This window comes from Lycorma delicatula, chromosome 1, assembly GCF_047948215.1.
Source record: "Lycorma delicatula isolate Av1 chromosome 1, ASM4794821v1, whole genome shotgun sequence".
NCBI lineage: Eukaryota > Metazoa > Arthropoda > Insecta > Hemiptera > Fulgoridae > Lycorma > Lycorma delicatula.
Window position 1 is genome coordinate 264,853,674 of NC_134455.1, and position 22,759 is coordinate 264,876,432.

The window sequence follows — 22,759 nt, forward strand, 5'->3', positions numbered from 1 at the left end:
AATGTTTTAAATAAAATTTCAAAAGTAATTAAAATTTTATTCCCACTTCGTTGCGACAAATTTTCTTTGTCCACCCGTTAAACCTCACAAGGATATTAAAATTGAAAAACAGAAATCTACCACATAATAAATCAGAGTAACGGGTAACATATTCGGTGAAAACGGATCGTATTACACATTGATGTTTTAGGCAAACGATAAGAAAAAAATGCTTATTTTATTCTGCACAGACCGTGCAATGAAAAGTACAATTACTTAAGTTGTAAAAGCACAACAGATCTTACTTTTATACAAATATTACAAAATTTCAAAGGGCCTACACTGAAAAAGAATTGTTATTCACAAACACACTCTGAAATTCTGTATGAATCCTAATCCGTGCATTATATTAGAAAATCGTGGAGTGCAAGATCTAGAAAATTCTTTAAAACAGCAATTCTCAAAATTTAAAGGTTCCAAAACAGAAGAAAAATAAAATCTTTTATAAAAATATACACAAGCACGCTTAACCTAATTAAAGTTGATTGTGTTTCTTAGTGGCACACTAAATCTTTCTAAAGAAACAAGAAAGGCTAAATACAAATTCAATCAAACGTTAATTACTAATGCCGAGTGACTCTAGGATCTTTTGGTTTAAAACCGTAAATACCAATTTGAAATCCGAGCGTACTACAACTAAACTAAACTAAACCGTTAGACTAAACCGTTAAACTAAACCGTTTACTACTTTCTGTAGTAAATGAATACGTTAGTAACCAGCCGATATAAATGTTTAAATCGTAAATGAACAGGAAAGAACTACAAGACCAAAAGGTAGCATAAGAAAATACAATTGATAATAGAAATATACTTACGAATGCAGCGAATGGGAAATATATAATTATTATTTTCATAATTAGTTATGTATAAATATACAACCTATTATCTACCACTCGAGTTAATAAAGCGCTAACTTGTGACAAAAAAAAAGCGTAATACAAATGAGGTTGAGAAGAGCGAGTGATTAAAAGAAGAAAAAAAGAAGGGATTTAATGACTCACAAAAGAAAGTTAAATTTAAAAAAAAAGAAGAAAAAAATTGGAAAAATGAAAGAGAATTATATAGTAATGAGATACCCGATATTATGATTTTTTGCAAAAATTTAGAGGACGTAAGGTTTTTAAAAATCTTACAATGTTTATTACAACTTAATACACGGAACTGGTGCATTCGTTAACTGAAGTGAAGTTAAGGGCGATAGGTAGAGAGAGGGGAAAACCATGTTCTTCTATTCTGGCAGACAAGTCTAAGTTGTGTCAAGAGGTTGTTACTTCAAAACCAAAGCAAAGCAATTCCTGGTTAATGAATCATCTTAATCTTTGGATGAGAGCTCCTTAGGCGACAAACTTGGCACGAACCGCCTCAGTTTGCACCCAAATTATACCTGCTGTTTCTTTATTTATTCCTTGTTTAACGAATTTATCACCCGCTGCAGCTCTATGATGAAATCTAGAGAAAAGTTTAAAAAAGATAACTACTTGGGTGTTCCATTCAATTAAAATATGTAAACTCGAGGAAAATGTTACAGTAAGTAAATTTCTTCACATTTGCATTATTCCTAAATTCGGATTATTATTTAACTTTAAAGTTAAAAACTAAATATATCACAAATCCGTATTAATACGTTTACATCTCTCCCGTACATATTAATGTACGGGATGCGATGTAGCATTCATATAATTAAAAATTAAACCTCTAATTTTAATTAATAAGAAAAACTTAATTAGTTTCAAATTTTGTAATATAATTCTTAAGAATTACGAACGTTTAAAATTTATTAAAAACCGCAACTGAAAGAAATGCAAATTGTCAAAAGATTTCACGGAATGAAGACTGCAAGTTCAGGGAGGTACGCAGCAGACCTAAAATTTGGAAGTAGGGTAATTATTAAATAAAGAATATAATTGCGAAAATAATTGTGTAATAAATTTTAACAAATCAGATTCCTCAGACGCTGATTGAATGTAGGTTACTCAGACAACCGTTCAATTCTGTAAACTACCGAAGTAAAGATTATTATAAGTAAAAAACGATTATTTGAAATACAAGAATATCTTCACTCAAAAGATTTTTTTGGAGCAAATGTACGTATAAGTAAAGAAACATGCGATTGATCATAATCGTAATTTTACATAATACGGTTTTGGGAACCTATTACGGCTTAATTAAAAGATATGCAAATAAAATCCAAATTTTCCGTTTATAAATTGCTGCTTATCTACAACAAAAAAATAATTAAGTGAAAATATTGCAAAAGAATTTAAAAAATCAGTATAAGTAAGCAAAAGTTAAGTTTTACATTTTTTTTAGAGTACACAAATCTAAAATCAACGTTAGTATTTTTTTTTTTTTTTTGCTACGTCAAACACTTTAAATATACATGGATAATATATCGGTGACTAGCAGTGATTTTACTCTTACTATTACAACAGTAAAAACATGGTAACTCTTCCAAGCATTACATGCATCCTACAATCTTATGTATAAATATTATATCAATATGTATTTGATTTCTCAGACACATTTAAATACGAATATAAATGATTAACAGAAAAACCCTGACATCAATAAATTTATTCCGGAATGACGCAATTACGTTGATCGACCGGAATAAAAAGCTGTTAAATCACTGTCGTCCTGAAAAAAAGCATATTGCCTTTGTTGACGTAAAGAATTCCTGAGCACTGAAAAATTAACAGTTTACAGATAAGATAGAACATTCATTAAGTTTGGAAATCTTTTAAAAAATAGTTTTTACGATAAAGGTCTATACAGTTTTTTGTTTATACAAAGAATACTTAGTATAACATCACCACTTAAAAAACTAAGTTTTTTCCAAAAGTTACACGACTTTTTTAAACACTCGTTACAGAGGAACAGAATTTTTGGTATTACAAATTGAGAATCGTTTATGATTTTACACCTGAAAAGATATAAATGCGCATTAAAAAGAAAAATAAATTTTTGCACAAGGTTGATTAAACGAAATAAATTGTAAATTTTACATCCTTACAGAATTATAACACTACGCGATAGATAAATCTGCTTTTAGGAAAATATCGGAGAAAAGAAAAATGTAATAATCCTTGTAGTTTAATCGAGAGCCAAATGTGAGCCAGGTATTTCTGGAAATTCCTGGTTCTACTTTTACTAATGCGTTATGTAACACGTCAAGTAAGATATTAACATGTTAAACAAACAGCTATAGGTAAAAAACCATTCATCAAACCTTGTATGAAAGATGTTGTTTAATCTGCAACAACATTCAAAAAAAAAAATTAACAGAGTAAAGATCATATATAACAAGGCATAAAAAAAATATTCTAGTCTCTCACAAAGAACCAAGAGTTTTAGACTTCTTGAAAGAAAAGCATTAAAAAACAATTTTAACTTTCACGTCATTCCACTTTAATCTTCATGTAAACACCATTCCAAATATTCGTTTAATTTTTTTTTTATCTAAAAGTAATGAGATATTTTATGATTAACCAAAATATGCTTCATTTTTTTATCAGGACACCACCAACCACCGTTGTTTCTTCTATTATACTTGAAAAACTGTACAAAACAATAATATAACGTTAGTTTCACCGTGAAATGGGTTTCATTATTTTTGAATGTTACAGCCGGGAAATGAAAAAAGAAGTTGTAATGATATCACAGTAAAAGATCGTCTACTTATATCGATTTTAGGGAACGGTTTAACAGAAAAGAAGTAAAATTAGCAAAACTTTTTCCTGTAAAAGAAAATTTAATTAAAGATCTCTGATTTTTAATAAGGCGTTTTTAAATTTAAAAAATTGTTTTAATTATTTTAAATGAAGAATTACATAACCATTTTAGCTGTAAAAACGTGTAACAGACTTTTCAGATCGCGTCAGTATCGGGTAAACTAGATCGAAAAAAATTAGCTACATAAAATGTACAAGTAATTGGCTACTAGTGATCTTCGGTCCCAAAACAATTAAGACATTTCATTCTAGTTTTAATTATTCAAATCGAAAAAGATAAGGAAACCGATTTATTTTTTAAATTATTTTTTTTTGAATATCATAAAAAATTGTAATTATTATTATTATTAGTATTTTTAAAAATTTACTATAAACTAATTTTGTAACATTTAAGAAACAAGGGACACTACCTTCAAACAATTAAGTAAAAAGACACATGGAGCAAAGAAAAAAATTATTTTTAATATAATAAAACAAATACTAAGTGAAATACGTAATTTATATTTATGTAAAAAGAAATAAACAGGTAATCGATAAGCATTCAGAATTAATTTGAATTTAGATAATGCGTTTATTTCTAATTAATTATAAGCCAAAATCGTAACAATACTCCCTACATTCGAGTTAAAACTCATACCCTCTATACACGATAAATGTAAATTCAACTAACCGACCGACCAACCGTAAGATATTCTTTATAATAAACCCGTTAAATCTAATTAAAAGATCTTAATGGTCTTTTGATTGTCTCTAAAATCTGTCATTATCACATAGCATGATGCTGTAGTTCACTGAACCCGTCCAAGATTTGCCCTAAGCATCACGATTAATTACTTTCATCTTCTATCTGTACGAAACTAAATACAACGATCATTAGCGATGAAATTGCAGAGTCGATTGGCTCACACCGTCGGTATCGCACTCGATCGGCAAAATGAATTTAAATTTAGGCTTGTAATTGTTAAAAATGGCGTCTATATCGGCGCCAACTCCCCGTCGAGGTTTACAATGTATAAAAGTTCTAATCAACTCCGTCTATTGTCACGAGATAAAGCATGTCCTTAAGGCTACGGCATTTTATTCAAACTTTTATCGAGTAATGAGAAACCGGCAGTCATGTATTGTTGTAAATAATTTGAATAAAAAAAAGTTGAAAATAAAAAACCAAGTAAAATGCCGACCGATACCGGTCTTGTATCACATAATTAAACAAATTCAGGGCATTACAAGAAACGGATTTCACGGAGTCCACAAACTATTGCCAGACAATGAAACGCCTACGGCTACCTTTACAACTCAAAGAAAACTTTAGGCCGAATAGAAATTATGAATAAACATACTTTTAAACGGACAGAGTTACATTTACAAAGAAATTATTCAATTCAACACTATAAATGTAGCATCGATATTCTTATAAATTTATTACAGAACGAACATTCACTTCAACAAAAGAATGTATAATTTTCCATCGTAGAATAAATGAATATATTTCTATTAAATTATCTTGTTAATCGGTCAGGTTCGATTGATAACGAGTAAGAGAAAACTACTAATTAACAGGGTATTTTTGTATTAACCTCTACACCCGCTGACAAACAAAACAATAGAAACATCCCAGTTATAACATTTGTTCATCACGAATGGCCTACATGTAAATATGTTAATGAAAACAAGACCGAGAAAATACGCTAAATTTCTAAATTAAACTTAAAATTCTTAATTATAGCAACTTAAATATTATCGTTTCAATGAAACAGATTAAATTTAATTATATGAAAGATTAATGTAAATCCTGGACAGAATTTATATAATTTAGACAAAACCATAACATTTTTAATGTAAATTAATAACGCATTATATTATGCGACATTTTCTGTTCTTTTTTTTTTTATAGTTAAAATTTTCATTTTAATACACAAACTTTTCATAAAAAATTACTTATGAGTCTTGTATTTATTAAAGACAAAAATATAATCTAAAATACTAATACTGTAAAATTATAAAAAACAAAATTATTCAAAGCCAAATGCAAAGCTACAACAAATTTTATGTATTATATGTAAATTTAACTGTCATTTCTTCGTGGCTTGTTATTTCTTTGTTTTTAGTTTGTTTACTTTTAAATATTTTTCTATGTATACTTTTTCTATGTCTACTGGTAACTGTTTAACGATCGAAATTAAACTGTAAATAAATTTTTTTGTAATTGGGTTTATGGTGTATAATCTTGTTTTACAATTTATTTCAATAACCTCTATTTGTACCACAGAATCCGACAATACAGTAAAAACCTCGTTTTGTCATTTTAGTAACGTACAAACAACCGAATGTAAGAAGGAAAAAATTTAATGCAAAAAAAACTATTCAGACCTCCGTCGATAAATGAAAATTATCCTTATATTGTAAACCGCTTAATACAATTCGACCGATATTTTGTAATACAGAATTTTATTATCAAGAGAGCGCTATTATTCGCTTACAATTATTCCATTCAACGAAAACCGACTGATCACGTTAACCCCTGACGACCACCTCCCATCAGAATAAATAATTCTTAGAGATGAGAAATTGGTGTGCAACGACGATCAATATTTACAGACAATTGTACTTCCTGGTTTCTTCAACTATTAGCTCATGAAATGTTAAGGGATTATTAATACAGAAAGTAAATAGTCTATGTTAATTAATGGATCTCTTAACCGGCATTTTTCTATTAAATAAAATTTAATAGGCACAAATTGTCTTATCCCTAATACAAATGAAAAAATTCATTTTGCGATAACTAGAAATTACATAAGAAATATATAAACAACTAATTCTCAATTAGTTCGTAGAGAATTAAAAAGTAAAAATTACCTAAAAATAATAAGTTAATTAAAACTCAACCTTTGAAGGATGTTACAGACATTATTTTTAATCGACACAAAAATTCTGAAATCATTTGCTGAGGTCGATTAATCACATAGTTTGAAAAGTGCTGTTTAGAATTTACAAATGTTACAACTTGTCTGCCGTTGAGATTAGCTGATAACATTTCCTTTAAATACCAAAAATAACTAATCAAAGTACGCAAAATAACGGCGCGAAGAATCACTTAAGTGGGAGGCTGGGTTGACTCAGGAATACTAGGTTATCTTCTATAGTCCACAATTCACTGCATCTGCCGAACATCTGGTGTGTAAAATACGTCATTCAAAATGTTTACTTATAAAGCAAAATTGCGCAATATTTTACCAGTTTATTTCAAGATGGCGCATCTGCCACTGTTTTGTCGTTTTTTTGCTCATCCTCATTCCATTTTATTTGCTTTCAGACCTTTTGTCATTTAAGCGAACGCCGTTTTTAACACGACTGTGTTAAACAACGAAGCCGGCAATAAGTATTCCGTACGACTTCTCATCGTTCCCTGCAACCCTTTTATGAGGCTTTTAACAACCGCCATCTTACCTTCTCTATCTCATTATTTATTTCCCCTTTATTGCCGTCAATAATAAGAATCCCCTGAGAAAGGCAGTTTTTTTATCATCTAATAAAATTTCTAAACTTTTAACCGTCATGCGACATGGTTTTTTTTTTATTATTCATTCGTAATAAAAAATAATCTTATAAAACTATTAATAAATTCATTTTTAACCGAACGTTTTGCTTTGTTTTTTTTTTTTTACAGAAATAATCATGGAAGAATAATTTGAAACAGAAGGGTGCGAGATAAACCTGACAGGTGGTAACAGTGAAACCATTACAAAATGCAATTGGCTGCTTTTGTTGCTCGAGGAGATAATGAAAGATGCCCGTCCTACGCGAGTCAACGAGTTCAAAAGGATTCTATTTTCAACAATAAAACACATTTTATAATGATTTTCATAGGAAGACCATTCGGCCTTCATTTGTTTCTACCGGTTGATTAATGACCCGCCAGACTGGCAGGAGATTAAGAGTTGACCAAGATGCACGATTTCTTTGCTGTAGCGCATGAGCGATGATAATGTACGCATCAAACTTCCCTTTTAAAAATATTTCTGAATAAAGGTAATTTAAAACAGTCGCCTTTTTGTGTGTAATTAGTAATACGAGCAGTTTTATTATTGAAACAAAGAGAAATGACTTAAAAAGATCCTTCGACTACGGTCATTATGATTTTACTCCGAGTCATAAAGGGCCTATTATTGCGGCAGTGTTACAACTTTTCAAGCCATTAAAATGGTTTATCATTCTTTTTCCTGCAGCAAATCGTTTTCAAGAATTTTGTGGCCACTAAACTAAAATGGAACTCTATAGGCATCATGTAAGTAGGAAAACATTTATACATGCTCGACGTTTCAATGACCTTTTTAATAACAAAATACATTAGCATTCAGCTCTATGTCTATAGTCGAGACCAAGGTCATTCATGAAATAATCGAAGTCAAAGGATACTCTAAAATTTATTATATTACAATTGAGAGCATTTATCTATACACCCTTTACATTAATAGCAGTGCAATCAGTAAAATTATATTATATAGAATCCGATACACAATGGACTAATACATAAGGCACAACTTCAGAACTGAACTTTTGTGTATATTAGTAAGTTCCACACTTTTTTTTTTGAAATGCAGTCGCTTAATTTGCAAATATTAAAACTGTCTAAAAAGAAAAAAACCTGATCCTTATTTGCTTGGAACAACCATAAAAAATATACATAATAACATTTCCATAAAATAATAGCTATTTTAGTTAATTTAAAAAAAAAAAACATTTATAGCAGCAACTGTTCAATTTACAGAAATAAATATTCAATTTCAGAGATTATATTAAGTAACGATTAATACACACAGAGATGATCATTAGAGGAAAGGAGATGATCACAAGACGATTATTAGAGGAGATTGAAATAGAACTGAACTGACTATAAATTCCCACAAAGGAATATTTATAACCAAACAGATGATTACATTGGTGTTAGATTATCATGAAAATTCCATAAATACTAGGTATGATAAACGATGTCGATGTGTTTTACATATTACGAAAAATTCTTGAAAACCCGCTGAAAACAAGATAAATTATTCTCAAGAAATGGAATATAAAATTGACTGGCGCATATAATTCGTGTTCTTTATTAATTACTATTAAATCAACCAGGAGATGTAAAAAGAAATTAGGAAGCGTTATTAATTCATCTGCTAAATTAATCGTGAAATTAGAATATTAAAGGAAGAAAACCAAGCCTCTTAAATCGGACAAACTTAAATAATAGCGTATTTGAAAGAAAAGAAATGTATAAAAATGAAGTAAATACGAGTGATTTTCAATGAAATAAAAATTACCAGGTTATAAAGATACACTTTATAGCGTATTACTTGCACTAAAATAAACTTATATCATAGCACTAATAATACTCACCGGAAGAGAAGTTAGAAATGGGAACGTTGTTGGTGATAGACTCTGCAACTTCGGGACTATTGAGTCCATAAATCTCCAGCAGTTCTTTGACGGTGTTTTGAGCATATTCTTTGAGGTCAGAAGCATCGGTGGGTTGAGGGAGGAACGCATGATGTAAGAGGTATTGCTGAGGAGATGGTTTCGTTAAGGATTCACAATCGGATTCAGTGTCGCTAGGCATTTGGGCCTTGGTGAAACTGAGATCGATGGGAGCCGGTGCAGGCGCTGAGTCGGGACTATGCCTATCAGTCTCCGTTCGTTTTATCGTAGTTGGAGTACTGACATTTAACAAAGTCTTACGGAATCTCTTATGACTTCTATATTCCAGTGCCGATTCGGAATTGCTAAGATCCAAGGGACTGCTGTCTCTAGACGAATCGCCCCTCATTTCTTCCAAGCTCTCCGTTTCAGAATACGAAATGTTCCGAGGCATAAAATTTTTTCTTTTATTCCGTTTAGTCTGTTGAAAAATGAGAATGGGGGCCTCCTCCGGCTCTGAGTCCATGTCATCCGAGGTGGTGGATTCCTGCCCTACACCGTTTGGGTGCTGCAGCCGGTGCTGAATGAACATCGCCCCCGTCTCCGCCTCCGCCATGTTGACCATCTGAACAACACAAAAAACAAAATACACTATTATTAATAACAATATCTTTATAACGAGATTGCAAAAAGTTTATATTACTTATTCGGGAGCGTTACTAAAATAATATAGTCTACATAAATATACATTATGCATGGGTCTACAACAAATAAAATAACGATTTAACAAATAATAATAAAGTCAAAACTTGTTCTGTTTTTAAAAACATACGAAATCGAACGTTTGCAACATACTTAACGAATAAAGAAAGGAGCAGTATCGAGTGATCTACATGAAGCTGCTAGGAAACCATTGTGTTCAGTATTAATTAAACTTAAAAAATACTTCGTTTATAAAAACATTTACGAAGATGTGCCAATAGCACAATGTACCGGTTACTGTAAATGATAGCCGTTTCTTGTTTTGGATCTAGATTTAAATGTCAATAAATTCTCCACTAATCTATACCGATCTACAAATTAACATACTGGTGGTTCAACATACGAAAAAGTGGCATTAAATATTAGTAACGGCTATATCCGACGCCAAATCGCTGAAATTTAATGGCGGATTAAATCTTCAATCAAATTAAAAAAACAAAATCGTGAAAATTATTGTAACATACATAAAATAATTTAAATGCAGGCTTTTTTCAGAATCAGGTTAACTTGTAACTTAAAATAATTTTGAAAATAACATCGACTCATATCCTTTACAAGATTATTGTTTTAAATTAAGAATTCTACAATTAATCGATTTTAACTTCTTTTTAATATGCAGCTATTACAAAGCAACAAGAAAAATTTCTGCCATTTACGACAGCATCATGTTAATCGTCAACAGAAATCATCATCATCCTTGCACGGACTTCAACCTAAACCACTCTTGTCACGGTTATGAAAACATGTTTTAAATTAATTTCATGTCCCAGATAGCCTGAATAAATAAGAATAAAAAGCTTACGAACTTGGCAGTTGTATAATGTAAGTGCTATTTAATTCAGGCTATAAAAGTAAGTAATGGAGTCGGTTATATAATGCAGCATTAAATTAACAACTGTTGAATATATAACTATTGGAAAAAATGTATAACTATTTTTAAATTTTAATCCAGGATTAAATTCAGAAATTATAATTAATGGAGTAAAATTATCTTTATCTGTTTTGTACTGAATTCGGTGGAATGAATATACTATTAGAATATAACACCTCGGCCGTAATTATGCATGAATATCTGTAAAACGGATAACTGATCAATTGTTATTATTATTAATATTTCTTCACCTTTAGCCCCCAGTATCCAGAGTATTAGTTAAATTTTTATATTACTGCATTTCAGGAGTACAGACTCCTGAGTGAAAGAAAACGCATCCTATAATGGTAAAAACAGAAACTAATCGGTTATGAGGAAATTTATCAAAAATTGCTTTTTATGGCAGTCGGATATGGAATACAGAAATCAATATAGGAAAAAATTGCCTCAATTTACCGAATAGTATTTATGTAAACATCTACGTTTAAGAAAAAAAAATATTTAAAAGCAATTTTATCATAATATTAAAAAGAGACTAACGGTAATAAAGCGTTAAAAATTCAAAAGTTAAAATAAGATTTTCTCAAGTGATCGAATAGATGCAAAAACAAGATAGAACTGTGATAAATAAACTATAGAATTCTAAAAGTAAGATGATATCTAACCCGAGTTCAAAAAATGTCACCCTTATTATTCGATCTTTCTTCATCCATCGCATAAATTTAGGGCAAATAAAAAATAAAATCTTAAATTGATTGTTTTAAATACTTTTAAGCCAAAGTTTAAATAATTTCAATATCAAAAGTTGTAAAATAGTATGTTAAAAATTAAAATAAAAAAAGAAATTTCCTTTTACTTAATAGATAACATCCGCGCGATTAATGAAAGGTGAAATTAAACAGCACCCGTAGTCGGTATTGATATAACTGTTGTGCTGTGTAAAAGAACACTAAATAGGATTTCAGTGCAAAACGGGGTTAGAATTGTTTTTTCTGTGTTTATTATCATGTAGTGTGGTTTTAAGTTTTGGGATCGTAAAGAATGCGGGCCGAAGGCTTATTTTATTCATACTGCTGCCAAAGCTCTCCGTACATTCTTTTTACTGAATGTACGTAATTCTTCTTCAAGAGGAGAATAAAACTTTTTTTCAGGTAAACACAAAGAATGTCAGTGTGTAATTCCCGCTCGCTTTGTAATGGGAGCGCATAATTTAAAATGTAAAATGAGATACGATAAAATATGTCACTGCTCTCTAGAGGACGGTTTATTTTTGCGATTCAACTCTTTTGTATAAAGTACTTATAAGGAACTAGGCTTTGTAGGCAATGAATATTTCATCGATCCTGCGCAAGGGTCACATTAACATCGTACTACGACTAGATAAGTGGGTTAAACGTCCCACAGACAAACTACGTGACTTGCCAAAATTTATATCGCATTAATACACCGAGTCGTAGTGTTTTTAGGGTATTACATTCAGATGAGACCGTATTTTGGCAACTCTACCGGACCAAAATACCGCTCCCTTCTCGCCTAAGTATTCAGGAAATATATTCCAATGAAGGCAGTGCAAGGCGCGGCCACTTCTGAGGAGTTCTTTTGTTTCTCATTTCTTTCCATTAAAGAATAATTACTCATGTTGCATTGTTTTAAGTTCACCGTACATCCTACGATAAATTTTACCGCTTTAGAATTCTCATGCACAATATTATGCCGATAACAGACTACTAAATCCTTTTTTATTAAACGACTACCGACTTATAAAAAAGTTACTTTACCCCGAAAAAAAAAATACTAATGTTTATTAATAAGGTTATATCAAAATTCAGTACATCTTTAACTTCCAATTAATTATTTAAAGCGATAAGATCGTTAGGAAGAAAATAAATTTAAAAAAATGATAGCAAAAAATAAATGTAAAATGTTTGTAATAACGTTTGATTACGTTTTCATTTTACACGGGTAATTTTAAATTTATAAAAATGCTCAAACAACCATCGAGCATCACATGTAACTATTGGAAGGAGCTAAATGCGACGAAGGATCGGTTTCATTAGAAAGTTTGGAATATTTTGAAAACGCTGAAACTAAAACGAGTAAACTTATAGCAGATTAAGTAGTAGGTACATTATTCATAAGGTTGAAATATATAATTAAAAAAAAACAAGCGTGTCACTATTTCATTAATGAGGTGTACAAAAAAAATTGCTCTAAGAAAGAAAACACCTTTTTTCTGCAGACATACCTAATTAATGTTTTAAAATTCAAAACGCACGACAGGCCGCTTGACATAAATAAATCGGTTGTTATTCTTGAGTAAATTAAAATACATCGTAAGTCCTCTAAGACAACAAATTTGACAAGAACAATAAACAATGAAGTTATTCCGAGTATACGCAAACACACTACTACTTAACAACAGAAGAGCTAATTTTATTTACATTAATAATACTTTTAAAAAAACCCGAAAACATTTTTAACTTATCGTTCACTAATGAGTTCGTAACAGACAGAGCGATTAACTAAACGTGTTAGAATTAGAGATTTCGCAGAGTTAAGAGACGCTTGTGCCAGGAAACACATTTCCTATTTGTTTTCAAATGTCAGAGCTTAGACGAGCCAGAGTTCTAGAGAGAGGGGAATAAGTACATGCGGCGCGCGTACGTGTCCACGTACCTCTTGCCCCGACTTGTTTTCTATAATTGATTTTATTGCTTGCACGTGTGAATATTTCGACTGTCCAGTATTTGGGTCTCGATGAATAACTGAGCGAGAGAAATCAGCCGTTGTGGAATCGCGACTCGCCCAGTAACCGGTTACAACAATTTGTCAACCGATCTTAAATGTTTTATTTTTTGTACTGTTTTTTAAGCGTAGTCTTTCTATGTAAATGTACATACACATTATGTAGTTTTTAAACATCATTTCTAAAATATATTTTATAAATCTATAAAATATAAATCTCTTGAATGGGGGAAAAAAAACAATCTGATTAAAAAATATGATAATCTTATTTGCAAAGTAGTAAAATAGATATCATTACTTAACATCCGTCTTTTTACAAAGTGTTCTTTCCTTTTCAGTTTTCCTGCGTGTGAATTAAAACTGTACATTCGAAAGAAGAATTATAATATAAAAAAAAACAAGTTATCAATTTAAAGAATTAAATTACAGTGAATTAAAAAAAAAAAATTACATGAAATAAACGTTTGTTATGCATAACGTACTAAATTCAGTGGAAGAATTTCTTTCAGTAGTATTCTATAAGATAGTGTATTGCTGTTGCGGATTCGTTGATTCTCCAAATGGTATATTTCTCTACAAATTCATCAAAATTTTCAGTGATCTCCAAAAGTAGAGTTTTTGCAAATTTGTAAATAAAATTCCACAACAAATGTAGTACAAATGAGTACAAACTCCTTTGTTAATAGTTTTTCGATTTCATTTATCGTTCATTACAAACAGATATTCATTACAAACAAAATCAGATGACAATTAAAATAATTTTCATCTAAAATAAAATTTAGATTACACGGTACGTTCTTCTAATTACAATAGGAAATACACGTACTGAATCCCAGTCTTAGCATACTCTGTAATTTGAAAGAACTGTAAACTTTAATTCAATTAATCACAACTAGTCCCATCTACGAGGCATTTATACCATTGTCACGCAAAAATTAATTATGCTAATAATTAACTTATTAGACTTTATAATTTATCAAAAATATGCTACAGATCAAATCTGTCTTTATTAATGGATAATCGTGTTTCTATATACTTTAGTACTTACTTGTAAGTATAAATTAGTTATTTATATACAAGTGTTTTTTCTTTCTTATTTTGAAGAGTATTTGCACGATTACTAATTTCAATAAACCGTTTTTCCCCATTATAATAAGCTATAATTCTTTTTAAAATTGTATTAATATCAACATTTGCATCAGTATACAATCTTATTTGTAACAGGTACTTGTATCTTTACGCAAATTAACTGATAAATAGATTTAATTTAAGAAACATTTTTAGGATCTTCTACATTAACTAGTAACAGTATCCTAAACAATAATACGCAAGGAAGGAAGGAACAATACTAATCTCTATAAAGGGGAAAAAACCTGAGGGAATGTAATAAATCAGGTCCTGAAAGCAGAAAATGGTAGAACTTCGAAAATAATCACTATATAATTTAAAACACGTTCTGTAAATTCTGGAGTACAGATTTTCTGACCTTCTCATGACCAGGTATAAACAAAACATAATCGGAGTCATTTCAAGTAATTTTATCTCGTTTATCAAGTAGCACCGATCTACTGTTTTTTTTTCTAAGTAAAATATAGATCCTTAAAACTGCTTTAGTTAAGAACTTAACTTTTAAAGAAATTATGAGAATTAAAATTATTCGTAATTATTAAATTCACTAAAGGTTCATAAATTATTATTATATATAAATTATTTAAAGTAAACTTGTTACCAGATTCATAAAAATTATTTTTATTAAGAACACACTCAAACAGATACAGTATAAGCAAATTTTTCATTCTTGATGATCTGTAATTTAAAATATAATTTAAATAATTATAAGAAATAATAATAAAATAAATAAATAACCTTTATACTAAAGAATGTTAATAAAATTGTTAAGTCTGAATAAAATATTTATTGGCAAAAGACTTAAAAAATATTGGCAAAGATGATAAAATCGCTGTTTTCTTTGTAAATGTTTAAAGAAACGAATGTTATTAACAAAAAAAAAAAAAAAAAAAAAAAAAAAAGAAAGAAAAAAGTAACACGTATAATATGCTAACAAATGTAATATAATTTCAAGAGACTGGGTCAAATAATGAAGTCAATGCAGAAGACGCCAAAAATAAGATTAAAAAATTCAGGTTACATTTACACTCGAAGTGAGAACATACAAGAAGTTATTGCTAACAGAATTAGGGCCGATTAAAAATTTTATTGTATCTGTAACTGCTAATATATAATTTACGCACTCTCATAGAAGTGATCGCATAATGAAAATAATTTAACAGCTTCCAAAAGAATTCGTAGTTAATATTTTAAAAGAAAGTTCCAAATTTGAATGGCAAATGTCTTTTACGTAGAACAAAATAAAAAATAATTTCCTTTTTTAATTTTCTGATGGAAGGAAGAGCAGTTTAATATGTAAGTACAACAATTTTTAGGAATGAAATAAACAAAGAATAGTAACTAATAAAAGACGTCGCTGGATATTGCAGGCCTCTAAATAACCGTGCATCAGTATTCTACATGCGGTAACTTGTTAACGAGAATCATTTTGCATATTAAGAACATAACTGACTGAAGGTAAGTCTTTTCTCTGGCCTTATATTAGTAAAAAAAATTTGAAAAGATGTTAAAGTGAAATCGTTGTTTTGATAATTTAAAAATCAGCGTAATAGGACTACATACACAATAACTTAATATAAGATCGAACATCCGATATTAGTGAAAATCGTTTTCTAATAATGTTTATCTTAAAATCACTGCTTTACTAGACAAACCTAAAATCAGAAAACAATGTTCTCTCCCAAACTAAAACTAAAATAATCAAGTACTTTGAAATCTGTTCACAAAGGTAGCAAGCAATCAAATGATGATGCGATTACTCGTTGAAATATACGGCTATTTTTAGTTTTATAGTGGTAATATTATTTTTCAAAGCGAATTAGATACATCGATATAGTGTATGATATCCAGAAATAGTTTTATCCATTAAAAAATAGTATGAACATAACGGTGAGATCCATGAATATCTGGGGATCCTACATATTTGTGAGGAGATTCAACGATTACGCTCGAAATACATATTTAAGCTAAATACCCATTTAAATTATCTAGCTGTGAACTTAGACAATAGCAGAAAATTAGACGGTTGAAAATCTCCATGTGTTATATCTCTCTCTTTTTTCCTGTTTAGCCTCCGGTAACTACCGGTTAGATAATTCTTCAGAGGATGAATGAGGATGATATGTATGAGTGTAGTCTTGTACATTCTCATTTCGACCGTTCCTGAGATGTGTGGTTAATTGAAACCCAACCACCAAAGAACACCGGTATCCACGATCTAGTATCCATGTGTTATATATGTTTTATATATATATATATATACACCGGTATCCATGTGTTATATCTGGGAAATGCTAACTGACGACCGAAATGATAACTCTCCTCTCATTTGATATTTATTATACAGAGCGTTTCATAATGTTCATAACATTTATAGATTTTTAACAAAAACTGTTTGAGTCCCTGCATCACCTCATACAACACTCATTTAGATAAGTGAAATACTTTTTTTGTACTGAATTTTTGTAACTCCAAGAACATTATGAAATACCCTGTACTTCATTACCTCGTTTTGTTTTATTGAACATCACTGATTACCTAATGTTTTGTTTTGCTATTTAATTTGTTGAATCTAGAGAGTGGTGCGTGTCGAGTAAGATGACAATTCTGCAATCACATGGATTATGTTGTTTTTCATACATGTATATATTGTACATTTATTGTATTTTATAAATGTATGCAACGCATACTATTTTACTTGTTTGTATTATTTCGAGGAGTTCACTGGATACTTCTCTTTCATATTATTGCTTGTTATACAATTTACTTATAGTTTCAATTAGGTGAAACCGACTGAAAATTCAGCATTGCTGAAAAAGAAGTGGTATCTTAATTGCTATTTGAAAAAATCTGATGTGGACATCACACGACTTCCTTGTACGCCTATTAAATTACATATACATATTTTTCTTAAATGAAATTTTATTTCCTTAAATTATGATATTTTTCTTGTTAATGAATTACTATTTATTGTAAAAAATTTTTGCAATCAAAAGTTAATAATCACTGATGGACAAAAAAATATTTTAATGTTTCTCTTAAGTGTGATACTGTTTCTTGAAATACTTTTTTGCGTACATTACAGATCTGTAAGTATAATTTTTCTGTCACCCTTAGTTTTAAATAAATTACGCTTCAAAAAAAAATTAAGGGAAAATATAGTTTATAAAACTTTAAAATTTATAATTTTGCATGGCTAATTTTTTCATGTTAGAATGATTTCACTGATGCTTTTCTTTTATGAATAGCCTTAGGCACAACCCGAATTAATGACCAACAGTAATCGGCTAGAAAGTAAGTATTCAATTTCCCTTTATAGTGTTTTTCCATCACCGAAATGTCTTGGTGGAAACGTTCACCGTGTTCGTCACTTATATCTCCGAGACTATCCGGGAAAAAATCCAGATGCGAGTGGAGAAAATGTATTTTCAACGACATATTACATCCCATAGCTCTGTATGAAATAAGAAGTTGTTGATTAACAATATCGTGGTAATTGTCGGATTTTTGTTTGCCAAGAAAACTTTTGCGAACGTCTTTAAATGAAGTCCAAGCTGCATTTTATCTACAATATTTAACACTGAGTTTATTCATCATCTTTGACCAACTCTTCTTTGAGATAAAACAAATATTCCTTCTTTAATTTTTCCTTCACTTACATTCGGAAATTTCTGCCTGATGTACAAAAATTCGGGAAAATCCCTCTTTATTGCTTTTAGAAAATTTTTCATTAGCCCTAGCATGATATGGAGAAGGACTACAAATATTTTTTTGGGTTCAATTAAAGGCTCATGAACAATATTTTTCCCATTTGAGTTAGGTTGTCTCGTTTCTTCCACTCTTTGGTAACATAATGTTTAACCGTAGATCGGCTGTCCCATTCGCAAAGAAGACACATGACCTTTCTTTTTTCCTGTTTAGCCTCCGGTAATTACCGTTCAGATAATACTTCAGAGGATGAATGAGGATGATATGTTTGAGTGTAAATGAAGTGTAGTCTTGTACGTTCTCAGTTCGACTATTCCTGAGATGTGAGGTTAATTGAAACCCAACCACCAAAGAACGCCGGTATCCACGATCTAGTATTCAAATCCGTGTAAAAATAACTGGCTTTACTAGGACTTGAGCGCTGGAACTCTCGACTTCCAAATCAGCTGATTTGGGAAGACGCGTTCACCACTAGACCAACCCGGTGGGTTAAGACACATGACCTTAGTATAGCCTAACTGCATACATAACAAAATAGCGATAACTTTCAAATCACCACATATGCCCCAGCTATTTTATTTTTTCAAGAACGTCTTTCATCACATCGTATGTCTCTTTCAAATTAATAACATAAGCGATTGGTATCGAACGATATTTGTTGCCGATGTGTAGTAGAACCACTTTTAAACCATACTTGGACAAATCTATGAAAGGCGCTAGTCCTCAGGTTTATAAATTTGTTTAAGTGCACTTCATAAAACTGGGGACTGGTGCCTAGTCCCCAGTTTTATGAAGTGCATCATAAGCTCATCAATATTTATGTTATTTTCATCAATAAAGTACTGAGAGAGTTCTTTTTAAGCCCGAAATTTTTGTATTTTTTTAAAAGTAAATCCAACCTTGCAGTCTTCCCTAACAGTTCAGCTTGATTTTTTAATAAATTTAAATCCCTAACCAAGTCATTTAATTCACCTTGTGATATAAGATGTGGCTTATTGGAAGATAATTCAAAATCAAAATCATTGTTTTCTTCAGTACTGCCGGATTTTTCATCGCTGTTTTCGAAATATACATTCACAGTTGGCTCAGGAACTGGAATAATTTCACTGTGAGGTACAGGCCTGATTGTAGGTTGCAATGAAGGATATTTTACTGTATGTTTAGATTTTTTAGAAATTCCAGACACACTTAATAAACAAAAGTAACAATCGGTTAGGGATGATCCTTTGGTTCACGCCAAACCATAGGTACACCAAATGGCAAAATAGATAATAATCCTCTTAAATAGACAGAATAATTGGTGAATACTATATGAGGAGTCCACGTCTTATCCTGATCACCAATTTTACACTGAAAGTACAAATGACATGCTTTTTTTAATTAAAGTTGTAATGTTTTTTCTATTTGGTTTTACGGTAAACTCACCACATACATAACAAAAGGCATCCGCATCATTTACACAATTTCGAGACATTATGATACTTCACTGTTAATAAAATTAAGACAGCAATAAGACTGAACAGAAGTAATTCATTTCTAAATCCAGTGCTTCATACAAACAACACAGCTGTTTTCAGCTTCATGTTTTGACCTGCACAGATATGATTAATCTTGTCCATGAAGGCTTACTCTTCAGTATTAGATATGATTTCATAATACGCGACTATAATATGATTTAATTCTTTGTTTAGTATTGTTTATTTATAGCTTGCAAATTATGTTAACCAAGTTAAACAATAAAAAATGAGCTAATAAAATACAATATAGGAGCTTAAAAAGCAACTATACGTTGAAAAATGAAAAAAAATCCTATAATTAAAATTTAAAATTTTTTAAAAATAGTAGGCGGTAGAAAGATTCTGAGTTCATATTCGTTTTCAACATCAAAATACACATTAAAATCATGTATCGCATGTTAGGAAACAAAAATAACGTTTATCAGCGTAATTATTACTAAATCAATACAATTGAATTAGAAAAAGGAGATGAAGGTTACGAACCGATGTGCCTTCCCTTGTAAGATCTAAATATTTCATTAAAATTTGATTTGTCTATAACAATTGAACCAATAAAAATAAGTACCACTTATGATATCGTTGAAAAGCTCTCAATGAGGGCTTATAACAGCAGTTAATAAAAAGTCCAAAATCCAAGTGTTTTGGATTTTAGGCTTTTTGTGGACACTTTTGGTCCAGTCGATTGCAATCAAAAGGAGAGGTGCACAACTAGATGTTACAACAGTCCTAAATCCAAAAACTTCCTACAGCAAATCGTTTTTGAGTTATGCTAGATACATACGTACGTACAGACGTCACGCCAAAACTAGTCAAAATGGATTCAGGGATGGTCAAAATGGATATTTACGTTGAAATCTGAAAATCTAAATTTTTGCGATCACAATACTTCCTTTACTTCGTACAAGGAAGTATAAAGTGTCATATAAATTTTCCAAAAAGTCAAGTCGATTACATAAAATTACCTACAATATATATTTTGCAAACAATTAAAATATACCAAATTATTAGGATTTTAATGAAAACCTATTTTTCAAATTGATATAGACTACAGAAATCTTAATAATTACGAGGATAATACATAGATTTATTAAATTACGCCATCGTCCGATATTATTTAACATTTCTTGTTACACAAACGACTGCTGAAGCGTGACGTAGTAAAAAAAAATAGAAAGATCGACTAATAATGCAAGTTTACAACAAACTTGTGTTCATAGAGTGAACATGAATGACAGGCAAATAGGGCCGCGCAACAAATTAGCAAAATGTATAGAAGGGGTCGCTCGCCAATGAGAATGGACCTAGGGTGAAATAAGGGGCGGACCTGCAACCCCCTCTGCAATTACCATTGCCGTGGCACAGAAGAGGAGAACGTGCGACGGGAAATGGCACACTTTCAGAACCACCTCCTTCTGTGCAGCTCTTTTCACAATAACATAGTTTATTGTTCAGCTACCCACGATAAATAAGGGGATGAGCTCATGTAAAAATATTGCATTCGAATTTTATAAAATAGTTTCGCATTGCCCTACTCCAAAAAAAATATTATTTTGTTATTAATACGAATCACAAAAAAAATCAATCGTTAAAAACCATCAGTAATGGTAATTGTAAATTAACATAAAAAATAAAGCATTAAGTGCAATATATAATATTGTAACTTAAAATTTGTTTAGCCCTAATTCAAAGATCCGACTATGAATTTAAGCATAATTTCTTTCAGTACGCTGTTTGATTCCCACAAACAATTAACCAGCTTTGAAGAGACGTAATAATGATTAAAGTCAATTTACATCCATTAAAAAAACTTTTCCTCCTCTAAAGCAAACGCTATGGGATAACGATTATTATGTTACTAGTCCAAAGCGAACAAAAACAATCGTTATCGATCTTTCATATACACATAAACTAATACCGATCAGCCGTGGCATTACCATGTAAACCATATCTTTACGAAATCAAGATCTATAATATGTTCCGAGAGAAGACTACCATATTATTTTACGCATAATCTTACCCGAGCATATGTTGAAAAACTAATCCATCATTTAAATAAAGTATACGCTAAGTAACTAAAATACTACTGGAAAAACTATCAAGTTTTTCCTGTGATTATTGGAAATAAACCTGGACTAACAGCACAAGAGAGAAATAGACGTAACTTAAGTAGTCTTTATATCTGGTTTATAATAATTTTGTTAAGCATGGCCCGTTGGTATAGGTATATAATTAAAGTTAACGTACAAAAAACCGCTTAGCAGCAATTGAATTCAAAGCGTTCAAGCGTTATCGAAATTAAATTCCATATTTAGGAACTTTCATATTCGTCCTATTTGTAACAGTAATTAAAACTGTTACAGTTGGCTATGACCAACTGTTAAGTTTTAAATAAATACCGTGGATTTTTATAATTTACATGTGAAGTTTTAATTACTGTCACAAATAGGACGAATATGAGAGTTCTTGAAGATGGAATTTAATTTCGAAAGCGCTTGAACCCTTCGAATTCAATTGTTGGTAAGCGGTTTTTTGTATTTTAATTAATAACTGGTTTTTATTTGATTTACAACTGACTGGAAGCCTGGAAATAAAGTATATTTGATTACTTCATAACACAAATATACAGTAGTTAAATCTGTAAGATTACAAAGATCATAAGAAAACGACCCAAAAAGGTAAAAAATGCAATGAGGGTTTATGTTCTTAAGTTATTTAATAATTAGATTAAATTTTCTTCTCATAATATTTAGTGTTTCACGCAAATTAACCCATACGAGTGTAAATGATGAAGACATTATAAAAAAAATATTCAAGATGCAAGTTTAATGTAGTAAGTATATAAACGGTTTAAT

The 22,759-nt window shown here is 30.4% G+C and overlaps 1 protein-coding gene across 4 annotated transcripts in view; it reads right to left on the reverse strand.

Annotated features, from left to right (window-relative positions):
* LOC142331110 (zinc finger protein castor homolog 1-like) overlaps positions 1 to 22,759 on the reverse strand; it is a 336,060-nt gene that overhangs the window by 146,964 nt on the left and 166,337 nt on the right. For all 4 annotated transcript variants that reach the window (XM_075376798.1, XM_075376790.1, XM_075376803.1 and 1 more), the window contains one exon: positions 9,159 to 9,801. In XM_075376798.1, coding sequence (XP_075232913.1) covers positions 9,159 to 9,801 — 643 coding nt within the window. The remainder of the gene's footprint in view (positions 1 to 9,158; positions 9,802 to 22,759) is intronic.